The 26,236-nt window shown below is 45.5% G+C and overlaps 1 protein-coding gene across 1 annotated transcript in view; it reads left to right on the forward strand.

Annotated features, from left to right (window-relative positions):
• Positions 1 to 3,182: 3,182 nt before the first annotated feature.
• The window catches only part of BFSP2 (beaded filament structural protein 2), a 36,116-nt gene continuing 13,062 nt past the window's right edge, over positions 3,183 to 26,236 (forward strand). Inside the window, exons 1-3 of the mRNA XM_050939716.1 lie at positions 3,183 to 3,644; positions 21,134 to 21,216; positions 24,850 to 25,006. Coding sequence (XP_050795673.1) covers positions 3,189 to 3,644; positions 21,134 to 21,216; positions 24,850 to 25,006 — 696 coding nt within the window. The 5' untranslated portion in view covers positions 3,183 to 3,188. The remainder of the gene's footprint in view (positions 3,645 to 21,133; positions 21,217 to 24,849; positions 25,007 to 26,236) is intronic.

Consider the following 26,236-nt stretch of genomic DNA (forward strand, 5'->3'; position numbering starts at 1 on the left):
CCTATTGAATCAATTGCTTTTCCTGCAGTCATTTACTAAATGCTTATACAGAATGTTTAGTCTGTATCACCACCAGGTAAGGTTAGCTTCACTGAAAACAGTGCCTGTTTGGTACTACACCTTTTCATGATGCAGGGCCAACCTGCACCTGTGAATCTTCTCTGTCTCTCCATGGGCACTCTTTCCTAGTGACAGGCCTGTACTGCACCTTGTCCAGAATGGAACCCCACAGTTACCCCACTTTAGACAGGATCACTAGGTTTCACCAATTGTATTTATCTCAGCCAGTCTAAACTGGTTTGGGTCTGGCTACAGAATCTTCTCCAGGTACTCGTGACCAGTGTAAATAGCAATGGCTCAGGACAGCTTCTTCAAAAACAAGTATGATTTGGTGGTTCATAGAAATTTAACAGGCAGACACAAAGAGAGCTAAAACAATGAAAGCCTGAACACATTCTTTGAGACGAAAACTTAGTCTTTCCTTGCTAGTTTAAACAGGCCTTTAGCTTATCCAAATCTGAGGGTCAGCTTGCGTATCTCTAGACTGCCTCTCTCTGTCTCCTAGGATCTCTCCCTGTCTGTCAAGCTGCTTTTAGTGTCCCACCAGGATCTTCCCTCACTCCTAGTGGTGCTCTGAGTGTAGGTGAAACATAAAAGGTAATGACAGCTGTGTAGTCTCGCTGAGTACTGGTAATAGGACTTAGCTGAAACCACTGACAGTCTTCCGGTTCTTGCTGGAATTAACTGTGTTATTACATTGCTATGTGGCTACCAATCACAGAAATGAAGAGCTGGAAGGGACCTCAGTTGCTAATCTAGTCCAGCGCCCTGAACTGAGACAGGGCCAAATAACCTAGACCATCTTTCACAAGTTTTTGTCCAACCTGTTCTTAAAAACCTCCCGTGGTAGGAATTCCAGAACCTCCCTTGGAAACCTGTGCCAAAGCTTAACTAGCTTTATAGTTAGAAAGCCTTTCCTAATATCAAACCTAAATCTCCCTTGTTGCAGATTAAGCCAATTATTTCTGGTCCTATCTTCAGTGGACATGGAGAACAATTGATCACCGTCCTCTTTAAAACAGCCCTTAACATATTTGAACATGCACATATAATATAAAGGTGAAACATACCAGCACTGTTTCGCACACATTCTACATTAGATCTGCATGGTATATCTAGTGCAGTGATCTAATATGCTGGGATATTTTCTAGCTGTTCCTGTGAGATGAGCTATGGAAGACAGACAACAACACACTGAGCCCCTCTTGGCCCTACCACTGTTGTGCTGGACCCAGACAGCATGCTCATGCTAGCAGTCCCTGAGCTTTAGGGAATTGGCTAGCAAGCCTGGCAGCAGTCCAGTCATTCATGCCCCAGCAGGGAATGGATAAGCCATGCATAAGGGGAATGCTCATGTGGTACAGAGCTGGTGTAGTCCCATGGTCTGGCAGGAATGACTAGATAAATAGGAATGTGACCAGGGCCCTATTAATCTAGTTGTTCCTTGCTGCCAGTTTGGCCCTGAGTACTGTGGATAGCTAGACATAAGTTAGTGTGGCCTCCAGGTTGCCACTAGTCTAGCATGTCATTAATCCACTAGTGCTGGGCCTAGGATCTTGGAGCCACAAAAGCATCTTAGACCCACCTCTTCTACAGTGGTGAGAGACTACTCTGAATCTGGGCCACAACCTTCACAGAACCATAAAATCATTGCTTTTAAGGGTAGAATGCGTGTTACGGGTCATTTCATTCATCTCTTTGAATCAGAGCAGTATAGTTTCTCTACTTCTCTAATAGGTAATTAGATTTACTGTCAAGAAGTTATTGGATATGGCTATGGACAATGAGAGCATTCAGGCGCACACATGCTCAATGGAAAGGCAAAAGGAGTGCATCCTTAACTCTGGTGACAATGATAAACACCCCATTTGATGAACGTCAGATCTGATTAGGGCTTAACAAACTTCACTAGGAGTCTGGCCTGTGGAAAAGGCTGCAAGACACTGTACATGGTGTATTTATAATCTAAAGCATAAAGGGAGAGTGAATAGAGTTAAATCCATATCTTCCTTACAGAAGCAGGTACAATTCCCATTGGCTTAAATAAGAGTTGTACTTAACTTCTGCAAGGGCTGAATTTGCTATATGGGTAAACTATACTGAAAGTATAATTTAAAAAAAGACTGGAGAACTTTTAGCTGTTCACTTTGTAATGTAGATTCAAATTGGGTAAATGTGGACAAATTGAAGAAAAAATAGAGGAGAGCCACAAAAATAATTAAAGCTCTAGAAAACATGACCTCTGAGAAAAGACTGAAAAAAATTGGGTTTGTTTAGTCTGGAGTAGAGAAGATTGAGGGCAGAACATTACAGTATTTCAAGTACATAAAAGGTTGTTACAAGGAGGAGGGTGTTAAATTGTTCTAGTTAACCTCTCAGAATTGGACAAGAAGCAATGGGCTTAAATTGCACCAAGGGAGGTTTAGGCTGGACATTAGAAAAAGCTTCCTATTAGGGTAGTTAAGAACTGGAACAAATTGCCTAGGGAGACAGCGGAATCTCCATCATTGATGGCTTTTAAAAATAAGTTAGACAAACACCTGTGTCAGGAATGATCTGATTATTATGCTTTGAGTACAGGGACTGGACTAGATGACCTCTCAAGGTCCCTTCCAGTCCTACACTTCCATAAATAGGACTACTCATGAAGTATAGTACTGCTCAACATGAGTAAAGGTGTCAGAATCTAGCTGTGTGTGTGTAATCGGCTCCCCCCACCCCCCACCCTCGTCAGCCCTATATATATATGTAAATATAAAATGCTAAGAATCTGTCTGGCTTGCAGCCTAGAAAACACCAGTATTATTTTAACATCTATACTATAAGGAATTATTGTTCTGCGGTCACTGTAAACAGCTTTATCCTTTTCATATGCTATACTTGCAGCAGTAGCAGCAGAGAGATTTCTTTTTAAATGGATTTGCTGACTCAGTGAAAAGCCCCAATGTGACAAACATGCCTGTGATGATCAGTGAAACAATGCTGATGTTCCAGAAGGACTTGGGACAAAGCAAAAACAACACAAAACCAAAAATCTGCTTGCTTCTGCAAATCCTACCAGTGTGGGTACCGCACAGAGGCTTTGAGGCAGAGTCAACTTGTTTAGTGCGATAGACTCTAGCTGCAACATGCCCATGCCAAGACGTAGATCTTCATTCTTAGGGCAACAGCCCTCTTCCTCCACAACTGAAAGCACTGGGGCTACCAGCCAAAGGTTAAGCATTGGGGGTAGTGGCAGCCTACCTAGACCCCGAGGTGTCTATGTGGGTATTGTCCCCACTGGAGGTGTGAGCAGCCTAGGGACCCGTGTGTCCCGTAGAGCCCTAGGCATCAGCAGTGTCTTCTTACAAGGCCTGCGCAGCTCCTGTTCAACTGTGCCATTAGCCCCGGGGCTGGAAAAGGGAAGGGGCCTATCCTATGAGAGCCTGAATGGGTGCCTGGTGGAGTACATAGAGAAAGTGAGAGCTCTCGAACAGGTCAACCAAGAGCTGGAAGAGCACATCAGAGTCTACCTGGAAAAGAAGTCATCCAGTGTCAACAGCTGGGAGTCACTGAGAGAGAACTGGGAGACTATCTATCACCAAGTGAGTACAAGACCTTTAACAATGAAAAAGATTAATGAGTCATTAGCAAACCCCAGCAGAGGGTTTTGATGCTGATAAATGCCGCCTGATTCCAATGCACAGTGCCCTAGATGAAGGATTTCAATTCTATCTTCATCATAATTAGCATTATCTTTCACAATGTATTGTGGAAAATGCTTATTAAACAGGAGAGCAGCCCCAAGCATTATGTACACGGGAGTTGGGGGGATTGAAACGCACCCCCTGGTGTTATAGTCTGGCCTGATTAAAATCAGTTATTTTCTCTTAGTTGTGGTTATTACAATGAGGAGCAGAATTATTAAAAGAAAACTACTAAGATTGAATGACTTTATCTACCAACTTGATATCATCACAATCTTGTTTTTAATTAGCAATTCAGATTTCAGTTTTATTCTCTCATTTATTTGACCACATTTTCAAAAACTCTTATTTAGTTAAAAGAAATTATTACATGGTCATGACTGGGTGGCTCCCGCCTGGACACTCCCACCGTCCCCTCGCCGTTCCCTGTTCTCCACATACTCAGTGTTTTATACACAAGTTAGGCAGCACATTCCAGACAATGTTTGTAAAGAAAAATATTTAGCACCTGACTGTAAAATGGTGACCATGTTTGTCTAGTGGACAAAAAACAAAAAAAACCTGGAAAACCAACACAAACTTGCTAGTGATACTTTTTATAGGGCTAATGAAAGGTCAAAGTAAAAAACAGCAAGTATTTGAATCTTAATGTTTCACTTGCGCAGTGTGCACAAGGCATACTCTTTCATTTGAGGATCTCAAAATACTTTAAAAACATTTATGGGCTAAATCACACAACATGTTTGAGGTAGGGTGGTTTCTAACTGGGCAAAGTGAGGCACACATAGGTGAAGTAACTTGCCTTCAGGGTAGACAATGGATCAGTGGCAGAGCCAAAAACAGAAACCAAATGTTCTGAGTCCTAGACCCATTCTAGCCATCAGACAGTACTTTCTCCCATTGGAGAATCGGTCCCTTCATCAGAATATAGCAAAACAAGGTGGGAGAGGGAAAGACACTGTTTCATTGTGGTCCAGTGGATATGGTGCCCAACTGGGAGCCAGGAGACCTGGGATCAATCTTGAGCTCTATCATTCATCACTTATATACCCTTTGTCAAATCACTAAGTCTCTGTCCCTCAGTTTCCCCATCAAGTGGTAATTATGCTTTCTGCTTTTGTAAAAACTTTGAGATCTATATATGATAAACTATGAGTGTTAATATTATATTCAGATTCAGAGAATGAATGGGAAGAGTGTAGGAAAGTATCAGTTTTCTCTGACAGTGAGTACCAGATCCCAATAAATAGGGTAAACTAACTCTTCCCTAATGTAACAGCCTGGAAGGATAAACGTCTGAGGAGTCATTTTTCCCCTTTAGCATTGTACAGAAGTGGACATGAAAAATTACTGTCTGTAAGTTCCTAAAAGGTCTTTGTGGGCCAACTTTTGAAAGCATCTGGCTTTTAGCTGCCAACAGTGTATGGGTGCATGCACAGGCCCCCATGTTGTACAAAGAACCCCCACATTTGAACGCACAAATTAGATAACTGCATATACAAATACTGTACCTGATTTGGAGGTGCATGTGTAATACACTGGCTTAATGAGTGTGACCATGTCTCCCTCTAGTAGTTGCTACTGACTGATGACTAATAGAGTTACTTCTTTAGCTCAAATGGCAGGGATAAGTGATGATTACACTTTCCCTGCTAGATTGAAGAGTCTGTTGTTAAATATTTGTTCCTCATGTAGATACTTATAGACTGTAATCAAGTCACCCCTTAACCTTCTCTTTGTGAAGCTAAATAGATTGCGCTCTTTAAGTCTATCACTAAAAGGCATGTTTTTTATCCCAGCCATTCTTTGTGGCTCTTCTCTGAACCTTCTCCAATTTATCGACATCTTTCTTGATTTGTGGGCACCAGAACTGGACACAGTATTTCAGCAATAGTCATACCAGTTCCAGTTTTTACACTCCTCCTTGAGATTCCCCTATGTATCCCGGGATTGTATTAGTTTTTTTGACCACAGCATCACACTGGAAGTTCATGTTCAGCTGATTATCTACCACAACTATACATCTTTTTCAGAGTCACTGCTTCCTGATATGTAAAGGAGGAGGAAAACGTACCTTCCTTGTTTGAGTGATTATTAAATATTTAGCACTAGAGTAGAGTTTAGAAGAGAGAGATTCCTTGGCCTTACCCCCCTAGAAAATAACGACTGAATGTAATTCTAAATGCTGCAATTAATTAAAGGATCAGTCCTTTATTTCTTTCAAACTTAATACTCCCATTTGAATGGATGTGGACAATAGCTGACTCCCACTGTACTGAGATTGATTGCAAATGAAGGGCTGCATAAGGAAAACTCCAGTGATCTTCCAAAATCTCAGAACCACAATCTCCATTGAAATCACAACAGTGATGAAACTGGCCTGCCACATTTTTTACCATTTCTGTTATTCTGTACTTCTAAGATTTGAACTGTACTATTTGCCAAAATAAGTTCCCCCTGCCCCTTTTTCATTCACACACCCCCAACTGAATACTCATGGAGATTTAACTAACCTCTCATCCCCTATAAACTTAATAAGATTATTTAAAGCAATATCTTTTCTCAGGTGCTTGTATTTTTTTGTGGGGAGGAATTATCATTACAAACAACTTTCTATTTTGGGGAAGAGACATTTGATTATAATTTTAAATCTTTTGCACTTTACATAAGCAGATTGGGAAGGGAACTGAATGGAAGAGGGTGAGAAGGACAAAATTAAGTAAATTTAAATTTCTGTCACATGTTCCTTTCAGCAAGATTTTCTCAATAGACTTAGTTCCTGTAGAAATCCTCCCACTTTGCATCTGTCCCAACTAGCATGCGTACACTTGCTTCAATAAAAAGCAATTGTCCAGGGTGATAATTAATACAGTTACTTGGATGGTAGCTTCAAATCATTCTGATCTATCTGCCTTTTGGTTAAACAACAGGCATAGGTTGCTGATGGAGGGACAATACCAGACCTAATGGTTTATTGGGCTGATCTGACAAAATATAGGTCTGTTTTGTTTTTTAAACTTTCCTTTTCTTAAACTTCCTCTTTGCTTTCCTTGTCAAAATCAGTTCATCATCTAGATTCTTTGAAAAAAGGTAGCTGATTGTACTGGTGACTCCCCCTTTTAAAAGCACTTGAAACTGTCATTCAAATAAACAGAATGAAAGCATTCATCAACTGCTAGAGAGACCTTCTCCCAGTTTCAGAACTTGTAGCTTCTTTAGTCCAGTCATGTTCCACTGACTAGGAATATAAACGTAGCCTCAAATTTAGGCAACCCACATACCAGGATATTTCAAAAAGGGTATTCATGCTAGTGAAAACTTGGACATATTTTGAAAACAAACCCATTTTTAATGTTATGTTTTTAATTTTACTGGATAGTTATCTGTCACTTATGTTTAAATTACTTCTCTTTGACAGTTTCCAATTACTCTTCCTACCTGCCCTTTTAATGGAATCATAAAGGTGAACTTTTGCTATCACAGTCATTTCCATGGTAACTGATTTTTATATAATTTAAAAAAGGTTTGTGATTTCTGTACCAACAGTAGAGGCCTCTAGCAGCTTAGTGCCACAGTTAATAGGTTAATAGGTTTTGGGCTGAATAAGTTTTAGTTTTTCAAGTTTGTCCTAATATTTAATTTTTCTTTAAATTACAGGAACATGACATATTAGACAGATTTTTGCATAATACCTCAGAATGTGCAGGAACAATTAAGCTAAATAATGCAGCATGCCACAGATTTGTTACTCAGCATACGTGCATTTTTTCCCAGTGGCCACTTAATAATGAAATCTACTGCATAACTAATTGGAACCATTTGTTTGACATACTTTAATGTGTTAAATGAGTATGTATGATTAGGACCCTTACTTATATGTTGCTCCCTAACACTTGGAAAACTTAGTGCTTGATTTTTCTGATTTCCTATGCATAAGTGCCCAATGTTAAAGTCAAATCTCATTATGAGCTCCATTTACCCTTCTCGGTTTAAAAAAGAAGATAAGAAAAGAAAAAAATCACAAAGTGCTTGAGAGGAACAATTGTAAAACTAATTCATCCATTTATAAATAAAATAGAGAATGTGCTTCTGTGAAGATCCCTCAAGCCAAGACTCCCTTCTGTTTTAACACTGAATGCCTCTGAGTTCTGCATATGTGGCACACAACTTCAGAAAAGGATATTAATTTGAACAATAGAAGATCCCCAGCTAAGAAGCATTAGAACCCCAATATAACACCCATATCCCCACTGGCAGATAGACTGGTTCCAGAGTGTCTGATCTTTGTAAGCACTCCACATGCAGAACTCCCATTAACTTCAGTCGGAATTCTATATACTGAGTGCTAATAGGATTGGGCCTCAAATCATATTAATTAGTATAAAAAGAAATATTTTTAAAGGTCAGTACATGAATTACCACTACATTAGTGCAACAGCTACTACAGATTTTGCAAGTCTGTTTATACTGTTGTTTAGTAAAATGGGGTTAAGATGGCATCCACTGCATCATCTGGTACACATACTAATAAAAAAAATACCGAGCACTTTTAATAAATGCAACCCCTCCAATGTGTCATGTGAACACATCGTACAGTGCTACCCAGATAAAAGTGTAAAACTATCACAGTACATGGACAATTTCCTTTCAGGCTTTTAAAGAGCCACCAACTGCACTTTCCTTAAAAGGGAAAGTCGTGGTGAGTGCTATAATAACCTCAGGTCTGTTAGTAAAAAGAATAAAATTTTGCCACTTTTGAGATCCCCTTGAGCCTGTGGACCCTCCTCCTTTCCAAGAGAAAAGTCCCTCTTCCAGCAGAATTACCTAGTCTACTAGCACCAGCAGGAGGGTGTAGGACAGGCAGTAGCTGCTGCTGCTGTTGCTTGTCCTAATAGCATCAGATGCTGCCCTAAGAGCTGCAAGGAAGTGAGAAACCTATTTCTCTCCTTCTCCGCAAGGTTCTGGTTGAATGTAGGCAAGCAGGGAAACATCCCGACTGCCCAAAATTGGCTGATAGTGGCTAACATGCATGTTCTAGAGGATCCCTGCTGGATTTCCAGATTCCCTTTCTGCCCCCCTCTTTCAGTTTATAGTGCCCTCTTTTTGTTCCTCCCTTACTGACATATTTAATCTCCTTCTGCCCCCAGAGACTATCTACTTTATTAGGCTGCAGTAGCAAAGGCTTCTCTTCCAGCTTCACCGTGGTCCTTTTACTTAGCTCCTAATAGCTTTCTCTTTCAGCTATAGCCACTCTGCGCATGGTTCTGCCTACCTTGCTGCTGTCTCTAGAGCTGTGCAGTAGGAAGCAGAAATGGGAGCTGGCTTTCTGGTTTAAGAGGGGAGCCATGTAGAGTTGCCAACTCTCTAATCACACAAAACCAAACACCCTGGTCCCGCACCTGCCCCACTCCTTCTCCAAGGTCCCACCCCCCCTCCCTCTGTCGCTCGCTCTCCCTGAACCTCACTCACTTATATTTACTGGGCTGGGGTAGGAGTTCAGAGTGCGGGAAGGGGTGAGGGCTCGGGGGGGGAGGGAAATGAGGGGTTTAGGGTGCAAGATGGGGTTCTGGGCTTGTGCAGGGGGTTGGCAGTGTGGAAGGGGATGAGTGTCCAGCTGAAGGTGCGGGCTCTAGGGTGAGGATAGGGATGAGGGGTCTGATCCGGGAGGTGGGACCGAGAGGTTCAGAGTGCAGGAGGGGGCTTAGGGCTGGGGCAGGGGGTTGGGATGTGTGTGGGGGGGGAATGGTGAGTGGTGCAGGCTCTTGGCAGCGCTCACCTCGGGAGCCTTCCTGGAAGCGGCAACACAGCCCTCAGTCCTAGGCACAGGGGCGGCAAAGTGGTTCTGCCTCCATCCACAGGCACCACCCACGCTGCTCCCAAATGGCCATGGTTCCCAGGCAACAGGAGCTGTGGAGCCAGAACTCGGGGCAGTGGCAGCACGCAGAGCCTCCCTGGCTGACCCTCCGCCTAGGAACCAAGGGACATGTTGCCACTTCTGGGGAGTCACACGGAGCCAGGTAGAGAGCCTGCCAGCCATAGGCACCAACTTTTCCTGGTGTTAGTGGGTGCTCGCCCCCGGCCGTGCCCCCATCCCTGCTCCACCCCCATTCCAACCCCTTCCCCAAAGTCTCTGCCCCCTCCCTGCCCCTATTGGACTCCTTCTCCAAATCTCTACCCTGTCCCCGCCTCTTCCCAGAACACAGCCTGTTCCCCCTCTTCCCCTCCCTCCCAGCGCTTGCTGCTGCAAAATAGCTGTTTTGCGGCATCAAGCACTGAGAGCTAGGGGGAGAAGCGGGGATGTGGTGTGCTCAGGGGAGGAGGTGGAGCAGAGTTGAGTTGGGGCAGGGAGCTGCCAGTGGGTGTCCCCACCAATTTTTTCCCCATGGGTACTCCAGCCTCAGAGCACCCATGGAGTTGGCGCCTATGCTGCTAGCCCCGTGCCAACTAGACTTTTAACGGCCTGGTCAGCGGTGCTGAGCAGAGCTGCCAGGGTCCCTTTTTGACTAGGTGTTCCAGTAAAAAACCGGACACGGGGCAACGCTAGAGCCATGGAGGGTGCTACTGAGCAGTTGCAAAAGGCTAAAAGTCTTCAGGCTGACACAGGACATCGTTGAGGCTAAGAACTTAGCAAAAAGACATTGTATATTTTTATGAATAATAAGAATATGCAAAGTTGTGATAATCAATGAGAGCAAACACTTTGGAAAATATATTAAACCTCATGCTTTAGCGTTTAAGTCAATCTCTCTAACTATTAGCAATCAGGAAATCATCAATCATCTTGAGAGAACTTTCCCCCCAGGGACCTGTGCAGTACAATTTATAAGATGCATTACCAGGAGTGGAAGGTGTACCTCTCTTTGAAGCATCAGATAATCAACACTACCAGAGACAGGATACTAGATGGACCAATGGTTTGATCCACTGTTGCAAATCGTATTTCCTATGCATATTGGGAAAAGAAATTAAAAACTTAATGTAATACAGCTATGAATTTACAATAAATCTAGTGGAAAAATTGCACTTTGGCATTAGTCTAAGAATTAAAAGCATATGTTCAAAGAGTAAATTACAAAGTCATTATAAATATGAATATAGAAATATATTCTGTAACAGAAAGATTATTAATTATACTATTTTGTATTTTATAGCACTTTCTATCTTAGGATCTTAAAATGCACTACAAACATTGAAGAATTAAGGTTCACAGCACTCCTGTGTGGCAGAGAAATATTCTCATTTTACAAACGGAGGAAGCAATATCTAACTGATGTTACTTACTCCCCCATGAGCCTTGTCATTTTAAATGAACATAGATAAGGACATTTCCTAAACTGCTGCATCACTCATTGTAATCAATGTAGCAGTGACGAGGATTACAAATTGCAAAGATTATCATTTCTCATTGATATTAATTTTTGTATTCAACTCCTGCTGCTAGTAGAAGAATGACATCAAACAAAAAAGCCACTAGATGGAAGTCTTTCATCATTTCTTATTAGTCTATAAAAGAGTAACCTTTTTATACTCTTTTCACAGCTAATGTAAATACGATAAAGAGAGATGATTTTCCAGGGTTCCAAGTTTCTCCATAAGTTATCCATACACATTTCTTCTCCTCAGTTCTACTATCTAGTTTTTAAGAGTATGGGTCTGAAAGACACAGCACTCGTTGACTTCAGTTGGAGTTGCGGGTGTTCTATACCTCTGAATATCAGACCCTTCAGATCAGGCCTGCATAACATATGGCCCACGGAGGCTCACTGTGCGGCCCGTGGCTGGGAATCAAAGGGCTCTGGGTTGCCCGCAGCCACAGGGAGCCCAGAGCCCTGTAAATCCCAGCCGCAACTGGGATTCAAAAGGCTCTGGGCTGCCCACAGCCGCGGGGAGCCTAGAGCCCTTTAAATCTCAGCCACGGTCGGGATTAAAAAGGCTCTGTGCTGCCACAGCGGCAGGGGGCCCTGAGCCCTTTAAATCTCAGCCGCGGCCGGGATTCAAAAGGCTCTGGGCTGCTGACAGCGGCGGGGAGCCCTGAGCCCTTTAAATCTCAGCCACTGCTGGGATTCAAAAGGCTCTGGGCTGCCCGCAGCAAGGGGGAGCCCAGAGCCCTTTAAATCCCAGCCGCCAGGGCCGGCTTTAGGCCATTTCAACCAATTCCCCTGAATCGGGCCCGCCCCTAAGAGAGCCCCACGCCCAAGCCCCAGTACGGTGTACCGGCAAAAGCCAGTGCGCTGTACTGGGGTGGCCTAGCTTCCCCAAGAGGGACTTCAAAAGGCCTGGGGCTCCCAGCAGGGGCTGGAGCCCAAGGCCCTTTAAATTGTCACCAGAGCACTACTGCTGGAGCCCTGGGATAGGGCTGTGGGGCTTTGGGGGCTATTTAAAAAGTCTGGGGCTCCCATCGCTTCTACTGCCCCAGCCCTTTAAATAGCCACCGGAGCCCCACCGCTTCCCCAGGGTTCCCGTGGCTATTTAAAGGGCTGGAGCGGTAGAAGAAGGGGAGTCCTGGGCCCTTTAAATACCCCCAGAGCCCTAGGGTAGCAGGGGGCTCCGGGGGCTATTTATAGGGTCGGGGCTCCAGCTGCCTCTGCAGCCCCGGTCCTTTAAATAGCCGCCAAAGCCACACCGCTTCCCCAGGGCTCCCTCAGCTATTTAAAGGGCTGGGACAGTAGAAGCAGGGGAGCCCCAGGCTCTTTAAATAGCCCCCCGAGCCCTGGGGTAGTGGGGGGGGGGGCTCTAGCTGCCTCTGCTGCCCTGGTCCTTTAAATAGCCCCCGGAGCCCTGCCACTTACCCAGGGCTGGGGCAGTGGAAGCAGGGGAGCCCTGGGCTGCTGCTACTACCCCGGTGGGGGAGGGAGGAGGAGGGGGCACTCACCATACAGAATGGGCTGTACCCCCTGTACCTGCACCAGCTGCCCGCAGCCAACCCCTGGTGCGCCCCTTGCCCGCACCAGCCCTGCACCTCCTGCCCTGCCTGCACCAGTTCCTGTCTCCAGCCAGTCCCGCACCCCCTGCCTTTCCTCCAGCCCTGCACCAGCCCATCTCCAGCCAGCCCTGCATCCCTTGCCTGTCTCCAGCCAGTCCCTGCCGCACCACCTGCCCTGCCCACACCAGCCCTGCACCCCCTACCCTGTCTCCAGCCAACCCCTGCCGCACCCCTCTGCCTGAAGCCAGCCAGTCCCGGACTCCTTTGTCTCCAGCCCTGCCAACCTATGCCGCACCCCTCCTGTGGCCCTGCCTGAAGCCAGCCAGCGCACCCCACACCCTCTGTCTCCAGCCTGCCGCCAGCCCCTACCTCCAGCCCCCTCCCCCGCCACCTCCAGCCAGCCTAATGTCCACTGGTGCCCTGCAGTTCCCAGGGAAGTAACCCTGCTGTCATAAACAGATAGCTAAGGGTTAATGTCTCTTTCACCTGAAGCACCTGACCAGAGGACCAATCAGAAAACCGGATTTTTTTCAACTCTGGGTGGAGGGAAGTTTGTGTCTAAGTCTTTTGTCTGTCTGCCTGCTTTCTCTGAGCTTTGGAGAAGTAGTTCTGTTTTCTAGTCTTCTGTTTCTAAGTGTATGGACAAAGAGATCAGATAGTAAGTTATATGGTTTCTTTTCTTTGGTATTTGCATGAATATAAGTGCTGGAGTGCTTTGATTTGTATTCTTTTTGAATAAGGCTGTTTATTCAATATTCTTTTAAGCAATCGACCCTGTATTTTATCACCTTAATACAGAGAGACCATTGGTATGTATTTTTCCTTTCTTTTTTTATAAAGCTTTCTTTTAAGACCTGTTGGAGTTTTTCTTTACTTCAGGGAAATTGAGTCTGTACTCACCAGGGAATTGGTGGGAGGAAGAAATCAGGGGGGAGATCTGTGTGTGTTGGATTTGCTAGCCTGATTTTGCATTCCCTCTGGGGGAATAGGAAAGTGCTTTTTGTTTCCAGGACTGGGAACGGAGAGGGGGAGTCACTCTGTTTGGATTCACAGAGCTTGTGTCTGTGTATCTCTCCAGGAGCACCTGGAGCGGGGAAGGGAAAAAGGATTATTTCCCTTTGTTGTGAGACTCAAGGGATTTGGGTCTTGGGGTCCCCAGGGAAGGTTTTTTCAGGGGGACCAGAGTGCCCCAAAACACTCTAATTTTTTGGGTGGTGGCAGCAAGTACCAGGTCCAAGCTGGTAGCTAAGCTTGGAGGTTTTCATGCTAACTCCCATATTTTGGACGCTAAGGTCCAAATCTGGGACTAAGGTTATGACACCTGCACACCTGCTTCAATGAGGTGGGCAGGGAGCAGCTAGGACCCACACATGTGCACCCTAGCACACCCTCAGGGAGTGGTGGAGCTCATTTCTAGTTCAGATCCATCTTTTTAAAAAAGAACTTTAGGTAGGGTTGACATACATCTGTATTTTCCCGGACATGTCAGGCTTTCTGGTTCTTAAATCGCCATCCGGGAGGAAAATACGGACGTATGGTAACCCTATTGGTACAAAAAATACATACTGTGGCAGAACTTTTTATAGAGAACTGGTTGCTAAGAAATGAAAGGGGTTTTTTTTACATTTTTTTTTCAGTCATCGCTGCCGAGGCCCCGCCGAAAATGTTCGAATTGGGCCCTGCACTTCCTAAAGCCGGCCCTGCCAGCCACAGACGGGATTCAAAGCCATGGAGAGCCCAGAGCCCTTTAAATCTCAGCAACGACCAGGAATCAAAGGGCTCTGGGCTGCCTGCAGCGGCGGGGAGCCCACAGCCCTTTTAATCCCAGCCATGGCCGGGATTCAAAGGACTCTGAGCTGCCCGCAGAGATTCCTGGCCGCAGCTGAGATTTAAAGAGCTCAAGGCTCCCCGCCGCCACGGGCAGCCCAGAGCCCTTTGAATCCCGGCGGTGGCTGAGATGTAAAGGACTCAGGGCTCCCCGCGGATGGGCTGGGGCTGGGATTTAAAGGGCTCGGGCTCCCCTCAGCAGCAGGAGCTCTGGGCCCTTTAAATCCCTGCCCCAGCCCTGCAAAGCTCCGAGTTCCCCCAGCCGCTGGAGCCCCGGGCCCTTTAATTTGACCCTGAGGGCTCCCAGCCACCTCTTCAGCTGGGAGCCCCTGGCTGATCTAAAATCAAGTATCACCTCCCCACCCCAACCCTCCTTTTTGGCCCACAGCTGTTTTGGTGGGGCAGCGCTGGGGAAGGAGGGTTTGTTTATGCAGGGCTGGGCGGTGCTGGGGAGCAGTGTTTCCGCCAGGCCGGGAGGTCCCGGAGGTGGGAGTGTTTCTGTGGGGCCGGGGGGGTTTCAGCCCTCAGCTATTTTCTTTAGAGTAATGTGGCCCTCGCCGCTTTACAAGTTGTGCAGGCCTGCTATAGATGTTCCCATTAGCGATGGACTCAAACCACAAAATTCAGGTCTGAATCCAGAATTTGAAGCATTTTGGATTCAAAGTTTGTACACTATCAAAATTTAAGACAGCCTGAATCCAGAGGTTAAAGGCAGGGGTGGCATGTTTGTAGAAATTTTGGTGGTGCCCAGAACCCGCCCCTGCCCAAACTCCAGCCCCACAAACTCTGCCCCTACATCTGTCCAAGGCTCTGGGAGGGAGTTTGGGTGAGGGAGGAGGTCTGGGGTGCAGGCCCTAGGCTGGGGCAGGGGATTGGGGTGCAGGCTCTGGGAGGGAGTTTGGGGATGGGAGGGGTGCAGAGGATGAGATGCAGGGGTGAGGGCTGTGAGGTGTGGCTGCAGATGAGGGGTTTGGAGTGTGGGAGGGGCTCAGGGTGAGAGGAGGAGTGTAGGGGGATGAGGGCTCTGGCTGGGACTGGGGATAAGGTGTTTGAGGTGCTGGAGGGGCTCGGGGCTCAGGGAGAGAGTAGGAATGTAGGGGGATGAGGGCTCTGGCTGGGACTGGGGATAAGGTGTTTGAGGTGCTGGAGGGGCTCGGAGCTCAGGCAGAGGGTCAGGCTATGGGGGGATGAGGGCTCTAGCTGGGACTGGGAATAAGGTGTTTGGGGTGTTGGAGGGGCTCAGGGCTAGGGTAGAGGGTGTGGTGGGGAGGTGAAAGCTCTGACTGGGGGTGAGGGCTCTGGGGTGGAGCAGGGATGAGGATGAGTTTGGGGTGCAGGCAGGCTGCTCCGGGACAGAGGACAGAGAGGAGGACTCGCCCCAGCCCTTTCCCTGCCGGCAGCAGCAAGCTCTGGGGGAGGAGCTCGCCTTTCCTGCCCCCCCCCCAGCAGCAAACTCACCCCCACCACTGTCACTACATGTGCTCCTAGGGCCCCTCTCAGGTCCAGGAATCTTCCCTCGCCTCCCCCGTGGTGGGTGCCATGGGGTGCTGTGTGCGCCTCCTCCCCTGCTGTTGCCCCTGACTGTAGCCTCACTGGGGGTGAGGGAAGGGGCTGGAGCGGTGACTGTGGGTGGTGGGGCCTGTGCTGCTGGAGGGTCCTGCCGGAAAAGGGAAGGGTTTGAGGGGGAAGGGCAGGCTCAGAGTCAATCTGCCCTAGCAGTAGAAAAGGGGAGAACTAGGACCCTGCGGCAGCAGTTGCTGCAGGGAAGCAGCATGGAAGACACAAAGGCCACGTCCAGACTACCCGCCGTATCGGTGGGTTAAAATCGATTGCTCGGGGATCGATATATCGCGTCTAATCTAGACGCGATATATCGATCCCCGAGCGCGCTTATATCGATTCCGGAACTCCATCAACCCCAACGGAGTTCCGGAATCGACAGGGAGAGCCACGAACATCGATCCCGCGCGGTGTGGACAGGTGAGTAATCCGATCTTAGATATTCGACTTCAGCTACGTTATTCATGTAGCTGAAGTTGCGTATGTAAGATCGATTTCCCCCCCATAGTGTGGACCAGCCCAAAGACAGAGACACGTTGCACCGGGTCCGGGAAAGGCAAGCAGGGGGAGGGGGCAGCAAGTCAGGGCCACGGGGCACTTGGGGGGGCAGCAGGTGGGGCTAGGGCCCTAAATATTGGTGGAGCTGAGCCCCTGGCTCTGAATATTGCTGGTGCCCGAGCACCACGTGGGTATGGAACTCGCCACCTATGGAAGGGCATCTCCAGTTCCCATCTGTAGGCCATGTAACAAAGTTAGCTTAAGCCCTGGTCTACACTGAGTGGGGGGAGGATCGATCTAAGTTACGCAGCTTCAGCTATGTGAATAATGTAGCTGAAATCAAAATACTTAGATCTACTCACCGCGGTGTCTTCACTGTGGTGAGTCAACTGCTGATGCTCCCCTGTCGACTCTGCCTATGCCTCTTGGCCTGGTGGAGTACAGAAGTCGACAGAAGAGTGCTCGGGGGTCATTTTATTGCGTCTGGACTAGATGCAATAAATTGACCCCCACTCGATGGATTGCTGCACGCCAATCCGGTGGGTAGAACAGACATATCCTAAGTGTCTCAGTAAAACTGAGATAGTACTACTGCTAATGTGTGTTGTCATTCTTAAAATAATTAGAACAGATAATGTGCCATACATAACTTAATTGAAACCAGTGGGCTATACCGGGGATCAATTTGTCCCAGTGAAGACATATAAAGCCAGCCAGCTGAAAAATCACCAACTACTCCCCTCTGTGGCATCCATTGTAAGTTATACCATTTTACCCACACATCAGGAGGCCCAGTTTCATTTTGAACTGAACTGATTAAAGTACAAAAATGTAATAGTATTTGATGTGAATAATAAAAACATCATTATTCAGGTTTGTTTCCATTACTCAGGGTACATGGTTAGTGTAAATACATATATTTTTATTTATTCATTTTTAGATAGACTGACTTTCTGAGAGGGTGGATAGGCAGTAATCCATTGACATTTTACAACATATACAAAGCTGAAGCTCTCTGTTGTACTACATCCATGAGAGCCAATAAAGATTCCACTCTAACCAAATACAAAAGCACTGGACAATCCTTTTTCTAGCACAGGAGGCTAATTGGCCCAGCTATTGCTATGGCCCCAATCCCATTTCTTCTGAAGTAAATGGCAATGCTCAGAGCAATATGGAGCAGGAACATACACTAAGTCAGTATCCGTTATGGCCCTTATCCAAAGCCCACTGAGGACAATGGGAGTCTTTCCATTGACTACAATCCATTTTGGATCAGGCCATTTAAGAAGAACTCTTTCAAAAAGAAAAAAGCAGCGATGTTTCACTTTCACTGCTGTTGCTAGTGGGAAGAGGTCTGACACGATAACAGATTCAGAACTGCATTTCTGGTAAAATACCAGTGATTTTTGTATTATTACTTTTGGATGAATTTGATACATATAAAAGAGTAAGAAGCTTAAAATCATAATTGTGCGAGGTTCCCCACACAGATGTGCACCTGCTCCTCACTCCTGACCTGCAACACCATTGCTGTTTTAGTGCCTGATCCAATTTGACTGAAGTCAATGGAAAGACTTGGATCAGCCTCTTCCTAAGAGCAAACTGATATCCATGCCACACAGAGAAGTGTGCTCAGACTTTCTTTAGGGACTTGGGCCCAGATGGTCAAAGTTTTTTAAGCTCCTGACTTCCATTGAAATCAATGGGAGTTTGATGCCTACATATCTTTGAGGATCAGGGCCTTGGATAAGACCATCAAGCATATTTCATTTGTGGACTCTGCAGAGTTTGAACCCATGTTGAGGTGAATAATTAAAGCAAAATGACTAGATATTTCAGGTCAAATTTTGCTTTCATTTGCAACTCCACTGAAGCTTTGCCTCACTCCCATTGAAATCAATGGATTGCATGGACTTAACTGTGACCAGAATTTGATCTATTGAATTTAGCCAGTGCTTCTAAACAAAAGTTGACACTTCTTGGTTTATGCTCTTCAGGGTGGCAAGGCAGAACGCTGAAAGTTATGAATAGGGTGAGATCCTTAATTTTGCATTTTCTGGGCCACGTTCACACATGACATAAACAGGTGCAATTTCCCTGGAGTCAAAGGATTTTCACCCTCTTACACTAGGTTTCAATTTGGCTCTTTATGTTTTGGTGATTAATAGAGCATAGTAAATAACTTGCAATGCATAGTTTGATTAATGCAGTCTTGTTTTGGCTGTACAATGAGCACAATTTCCTCAATTTATTTTTTTTCTCTAAAATACTTGACAAATTATTTTAACCATGTACACTGGATGAGTAAGAAAAAAAAACTAGTTTCTGCACAAATTTGTGCATGCCACGTTGGAATGAAAAATTGATTGCAGGGCCTTCTGCAGAACATTAAAGGACTCCCCTATGGCAAACATTAATTCATTAAAAATTCAAGAAAAAATGTTTTGCAGTATTTATCTGTTTTATTGCTACAATCAAAATTCAAATGTAATTAAATGTAGCCCAAAATTCTTAAAATGAAAAACAACCCCCCCAAAGCATGATGGTATATGACAGAGTAGGTGTCCCAGATGAGGAGAAATTCTAGCTATTGCCAAAGATGCAGCACTAGTGGTGAGAAACAGGCTAGGCTGAGCTCTGCTCCTTACTCACCCCCTGGATCATGGGTAACGTAATAGGACTCCCTAGGGCATCTGTCTGTGTGTGTCAGAGCTTTCCTCCACACTGCTGCCACGTGTCCCTCCATCTCCCCCCTCCCCTTTCAGAAGTGGAGCCTGAGTTCTGGAATGGGAGACAAAGGCTCCAGCTGCTGCCAGAGGTGCAAAAACATGTTACCCAACCCCTGAGATTCTTTCGCCACTCTGCCACGTCTTCAGTGAACTGCTCATTCATGTAGATGGACTGACTGTTTAGAGGGAAGGGTGTAAGGCCTGTGGAAGTGAGGCTAGATTGCTGAACAGTAGGGAAGGGAAGACAAGAGGTCAAGTGGTGATGGAGGATGTGAATGGGTTTTTAATATGCTTAACTTTACAGTGGTCAGGAGCAGCCCCTACCCACATGCTTCAGCCACTTTCCCACAGATCCCACCTAAATCCTCTGGCCAGAAAAATGGGTAAGTAAGTAGATCAACTTTAGTCTCCAGTAACTCTAATTTTGTAATCTAAAAATGTTTTGCATTTTGATGAAATTAACATTATATTGTGGATTTTTCAAGGTTTGAATGTGTTAGCCCAGGGGACAGTGCAGGATAGTTTGCTCTCCAGCTGCTTATTTATCTAGCTTCTGCCCAACACCTTTTAGTCATGCCTAAGGTTTGTTTGTCATTAACTCAAAGGTTATGAGTTTCTAAAACGTCTTAGGATATGGGTAATAAAACACCTACCCAGAGGATATGTGTTAGCTGGTGTGTAAGAACTCCTGAGCATTAACATCTGGTTTAATTGTCTATCGAATCCCACCCACATTCATTGCATTTAGTTGGATGCTATACAGAAAGCCACAACATTTGTAACACTCAACCCTATGGTAACAAAAATATCCAGAATTTAGAGTGTTTTAATTCAGCTCAAAGTTTTATGTACCATACTCTAAATATTATGCAAAAGTTAGAGAGTTATTAGAGTCATTTGTTTGCGGGCATACTCATTTTTCATTAAAAGCAAAACTAAAAAGACTCATTCTGGATTTATTTTTAATTCTGTGTTCCATAGGTAGCACTGGGTGAGCAGAACAACAAAATATTTTTGAACATTCTTGAGAATTACACCTGCCTGTTCACTTAGGGCTATTTGTGCCTCTCTTGCTCATGTTGAGTAGTTTCTTGCCATATATCGAAAGTATTTTGAGAGTAAGGTACTACTCTATGTGAGTCAGCGTCGCAGAACTGAGCTCTTTCCTGGAATTCACAACCCCTTTTATTTGCAAACATTTGGGTGTTTTTATTCACCAAGAACATGAGGAAAGCAAAACATTATGATTAATAGCCAAAGGAAGGATTTGTACTCTCTTGGCCAGTTTGAAAAGCTCTTTCCAGTCACCAAGTAGTTTTGTCTAATAGTCACAGGTGTTCATGAATAGATTGTGTGAAAAGAGAAAAAAAGACTCCTGTTTATGAAGCCATGCTACACAATTAGGGAACTGAAACATGATAGGATTTAGGCAAAATAGCAAATATTCACTGGGTGAAATTCACTACTGTGTCGAGGGTCCAGCACAAGGTCCACATACCACTTATGTCCTACTTAAAATTTTCTGCACTGGATTTAAGTAGGACTTAAGTTATGCATAGGCCTTGTGCTAGGTCCTCTGCACAGCAGCGATCAGTTTGCATACAAGAAGCTACAATTTGTTTATACAACTAGTTGTTGAACAATTGTGAACAATGAAGAAATTAAGAAAAATTTTACCCTGTTTGTGGATAATTTGTGAACAAATAGGTGTCACGTTCATGGAATAATTTTAGTAGCTCTAGGCCAAAGGTTAAATTACTTTCAGAATCTAAAATTATGCATATGCTTGCAATACACACATATTTAATATAGTTAATTGCTCTAACTCTGTTGTGTCATTATTCTAGGTGGGTGATGCAGTCCTTGAAAATGCACGTCTTATGTTACAGATGGAGAATATTCAAGCCTGTGCTGAAGATTTTAAAGACAGGTAGCTTTCTTGAGGCAACAATATGGGTGATTTCTTTGAATAAACATACACTTACCATATTGAATATTAAAACGGAATGTCCGTATTAGAGAGAAAATGTGTCTAGTGGTTAGCATAGGAATCTGACTCGCTTTTTGACCTTGGACACCCTGTGACCTTATCTCATGGTCTTATTGTGTAGCTAAATTAAGGTTGTAATGAATTTTGAGATCCTCAGATAGGTGATTTGAGAGCAACATATTATTATTATTTTGAAATAGTGTGACTAAATATTTCCAGTAGTCAGAAATTTACTGGCAAAGTTATTTCTGGGCGCTCACTGATATAAAGACCTAGGGCTCTTGCTAGGCTGGCTCAAAATTTTAATTTTATAAAAACAAACTTTTATAAAACCCAATTCCTATGGAAATGTGTTTATGGTTTTTTTAAAACATCAAGTGAAACAAGAAATGCAAACATTGTAGCACAATGAACCTCAGTGAAACATCTGTATACAAAAATGAAACTGACTACTGATTTTCATTGTCCATGATGAGAGTAATGAAAAGAGTAAAAGAAGAGCATAGTGACAAATTGTACTTTTGAAAATTCTTACAGTTTTCAAAATCTAAGTTACCGTTTGTATCACTGGTAGATGTCTTTTTAAAGCAGAGGTAAAACTGCGGGATGCGCCTCCTCCCCTTGGGGGATGCAGGGGAACATTTGGGGAGAGAGTGTCTGGGGCCCAATAAGGGGTCCTGTCCCCGCCTCCCCTGTAATCTTGGAGGCCTTTGTGCCCTGCAGCTGTGGTTCAGATCCCTGACACGAGTAGCTAGCCCACAAATATAAGGTCTCACCATGGCTCTCACCTTTGCAGGTTGACACGGATAGCCCTTCCAGTCCTAAGTCTCCCCTAATACATCCTCAAAGAGTGTCACAAAGGCACTTTTTCCATTTTCTACTGCTTGTAAAACCTCCTGTAATCCTAATGTGTACTACCCTAGGCCTGGTCTACACGGGAGGTGGGGATAGGGAGGGGAGGGAAATCTATGGTACGCAATTTCAGCTACGTGAATTATGTAGCTGAAGTTGACGAACTTAGATCGACTTACCGTGGTGTTTTCACCGCAGTGAGTTGACAGCAGCCGCTCCCCCGTTGACTCTGCTTGTGCCTCTCGCCGAGCTGGAGTACAGAAGTCGACAGGAGAGCGCTCGGGGATCGATTTATTGTGTCTAGATGCGATAAATTGATCCCTGTTGGATCAATCGCTGCCTGCCGATGAAGCTGGTAGTGAAGACATACCCTTGGACTTTCTGTTGGAGTTTGTACCCTGGGGAAGAAACTCTATTTCACTTCTGACAAGGTACGAGTGTCAAACATACAGCCTAATCTTCTGACTATTTGTTCTGTAGTCACTTTTTCATTTTTCAGCCATGTACTCACTTCTTTTTTAGCTGTATCCACTAATTGCCCAGTCAGAATCTCTGTTTTCTCCATGCAGTCAAAACATTACTGTAGCATTGTTTTAAATTCTCCAAATGAAACATTACTTCCATAACCGTATCTAGAAAATTTAGATAACCAAGGCGCTCCAAAGAAATATGGCACGGTCAGTGGTGTTGGCATGAGTGGCTGTTGGGCCCCACCACCAGCTGTCCCTTCTCCTGAGTTATCCCCTGACCAACTTATGTTATTTTAAGATGTGGAGTGCCAGGAGTTAAACCAGCCCTCAGAGACAGCAACAGGGAAAGCGCTGCTGCGTGTTCACACTATCGGCTGCAAGCGCAGTAGTGTGTCCACACTGGCAGCTCTTGCAACGCTACAGAGAGCAATGCATTGTGGTAGCTATCCCAGTGTGCAAGTAGCTGCAGCATGCTTTTCAAATGGCGGGGTGGAGTGTGACAGGGAGTGTGTTGTATGTGGGGGGAGAGACAGTGTGCTTTGGCGGGCAGAGAGTGTGTCAACATGCTATCTTGTACGTTCAGACAGTGGCAGGGGAAACCCTGACACCAGCCCCCACGTCCCGCCTCTCTCTCTCTCACACATGCACAAATGCCTGCCTCTGCAGCAGGAGCATTCCACAGTGATGGTTTGCTTTGTGTCCCTGAGCAGAAAAGCATGCCGGTTGTCAGAAACACAGCTTTGAAAGGGCATATCCGCATGCCTGCAGCCGAGTTGAAAACAATGACCAGAGTGGCCACTTGACTTCAAGGGATTATGGAACATTTCTGGAGGCCAATCACAGTGCAGTAATGCAATATGTCATCCACACTGACAGCTCGGCATTTCAGCCAGGGCGAAGCAAGCTCTATGCTTCTCATGGAGGTGGATTACCAGGGGCACTCCAGCCATGGAGTCCAGGCCTTCTAAGTGCATTGCCAGTGTGGACACCTCAGGAGTTAGGGTGCCTGGGGCTGATTTAATGCCCTCTAACTTGCAAGTGTAACCAAACTCTTAGATTCAGTGATCTTGTAGCTATACCTTTGTTCATCAAGTTTATCCACAAGCAGGGTTTCTTCAACTAGTGGCTCTCACTTGGCCATTAGATGCCTTCGAATTGCATTCCTTCAATAGATGTTCAGTCATTCTCTCTGTTCATTTACTTTAGGTCCTTTGTGGCCGAGTTTCTTATTTACTGTTTTCAGAATCTATTTTCATCTAACACAACTTTTTGATCAATTCCCTTTTTCACCAATTATTTATTTTTAGTTCTTTTCCCTTGATAGTTTCTCTCCAGTATGTCTGCAGATTTTATTTCCCTCTACTTCCCTTCCCTAATAGGATCTGCTAATATGCCCAGTTCTAATTTTTTCTGCTTCTTCTGACCTGAATGCTTTCCTATTTTCCTTCTTTCCTTTTCACTCCCTTACTTTTATTCTCTTGTTCTTCTTTTATTTTATCACCTCATCTACTCCAGCTCAGGTTTATCCACTAACTCAGCACCTACGTTTTTCTCCTTCCCTCCTTCTCTCTAACAACTTTTTTCCAACTGCCTTTCCTTCCCAGTCATCCGATACCCTCCCGAGGCTCAAGCTACTTTCACATTGGCTGTTCCCTTCCCAGGACAGCATTCCACACTGCTACATCACAAGCTGCAGGCCCTAATTAGGGTGACCATATTTCCCAAAGGGAAAACAGGACACCACCTGAGGTTAGCAGAGGTTCCCCCCCTTCCGCCCCCCGCTGTGCGGGGTTGTTGCCCGAGCTCCCACTTCCCTGCACAGGGCTGGCGTTGCTGCTCACCTGAGCTGACCCCCTTCTCTGCACAGGGCTGATGTTGCTCGCCCAAGCTCTGCTTCCCCACTTCCCATGCAGGGCTGGCGTTGCTGCTTGCCCAAGCACTGCCTACCCCCGGCGCAGGGCTGGTCCTCCCTTGCACATTCCTCCAAACTCTGCTTTTTTCCCCACAAAAGTGGGCATTTGCCTCATTTGCTCTTGCCAACTTGCCACTTTTGCCAATAAAGTCAGGACAGCCGGGACAGGGCTGAAAAAAGGGGCTGTCGTGGTCAAAACGGGATGTATGCTCACCCTAGCCCTAACAGTACCTCTAACTTAAAACTACAGCAGGTGCTGATGCTGGGGCCAGGATTACTACACTATCATTTACAAAATGCAAGTTTGACTGCGTATGCTTACTACATTTTTCTCTGCAGATATGAAAATGAGCAGCCATTCAGAAAGGCAGTGGAAGATGAAATTAATTCCTTATATAAAGTGATTGATGATGCTAACTTAACTAAAATGGATCTGGAGCGTCAGATAGAAAGCATGAAAGAAGAATTAGGTCTGCTCTCAAAGAATCATGAAGAAGTAAGTCAAGACTGGGTGCAATGCATAGGTAGTATGTATCTGTTTAAGTCAGGTCAATATGACACTATCTTAACCAGAAGCAAAAAAGCTAATTCTGTCAAGTATAAATGGTAATTATCTATCTGCAAATTGTTCCTATTTCTCTCTCTCTTTTGTTAGTTTACAGACCTCTCATCTTTCTAGTCCTAATTAAAGTTATCCACATACAACTTTCCACATTTTTGACATCTAATAAATATAACATAGCTGAGAGTATTCACTCCATGTGACACTGACATAACAAACACACAAGATGATTTATGAAGGTGGACCTTCATTAGATGTAAATCCCCAGTGCTGTGAGGCCTGATTCTCCTCTTATTCACACCAATGTCAATAAAAAGTAAATTCCACTGACAGAATAATCTGACCCCATGGAATCTTCAAACTTCTGAAATAATGTACTTAAATTACTTTACATTAAATGTGCCATACTTAGCAAGCCACTCTATTCCGAGACTTTTAATTTTGCCTTCTGTTCTGAGCAGGGCCGCCCAGAGGATTCAAGGGGCATGGGGTAAAGCAGGGGAGCTGTGGCGCTTGTACTCACACAGCAGCAGTCCGGGTCTTCGGCGGCATTTCAGCGGCGGGAGGCCCTTCAGTTGCTCCACCTCTTCAGCAGCACTGAAGGGCCCCCCACCGGCAAAATGTGCTGAAGACCCGGAGTGACTGAAGGGCCCCCTGCCGCCGATATACCACCTGAAGACCTGGATCGCCGCTGGGCCAGGGCTCGTGGGGCCCCTGTGGGATCCGGGGCCTGGCTGACTTTGCTAGTGCTTTTGATGTAGCCTTTTGCAGGGCTGCCCAGAGGATTCAAGGGGCCTGGGGCAAAGCAGGGGAACTGCAGCGCTTGTACTCACCCAGCAGCGGTTCAGGTCTTCGGCGGCATTTTAGCGGTGGGGGGCCCTTCAGTCGCTCCACGTCTTCGGCAGCATTGAAGGGCTCCCCGCCGGTGAAATGCATCGAAGACCCAGAGCGACTGAAGGGCCCCCCGCCAGTGAAATGCGCCGAAGACCTGGACCACCGCTGGGCCAGGGCTTGCAGGGCCCCTGTGGGATCCAGGGCCAAATTGCCTCACTTGCCCCCACCCCCTCTGGTTGGCCCTGGTTCTGAGCAACAGATCATTGAAAGAAGTCAAAATGACATGAGAAAATAGACTACCCACAGGCCCAGTTTTGTAATCCTTATTCA

This window comes from Gopherus flavomarginatus, chromosome 2 (assembly GCF_025201925.1).
Source record: "Gopherus flavomarginatus isolate rGopFla2 chromosome 2, rGopFla2.mat.asm, whole genome shotgun sequence".
Lineage (NCBI taxonomy): Eukaryota > Metazoa > Chordata > Testudines > Testudinidae > Gopherus > Gopherus flavomarginatus.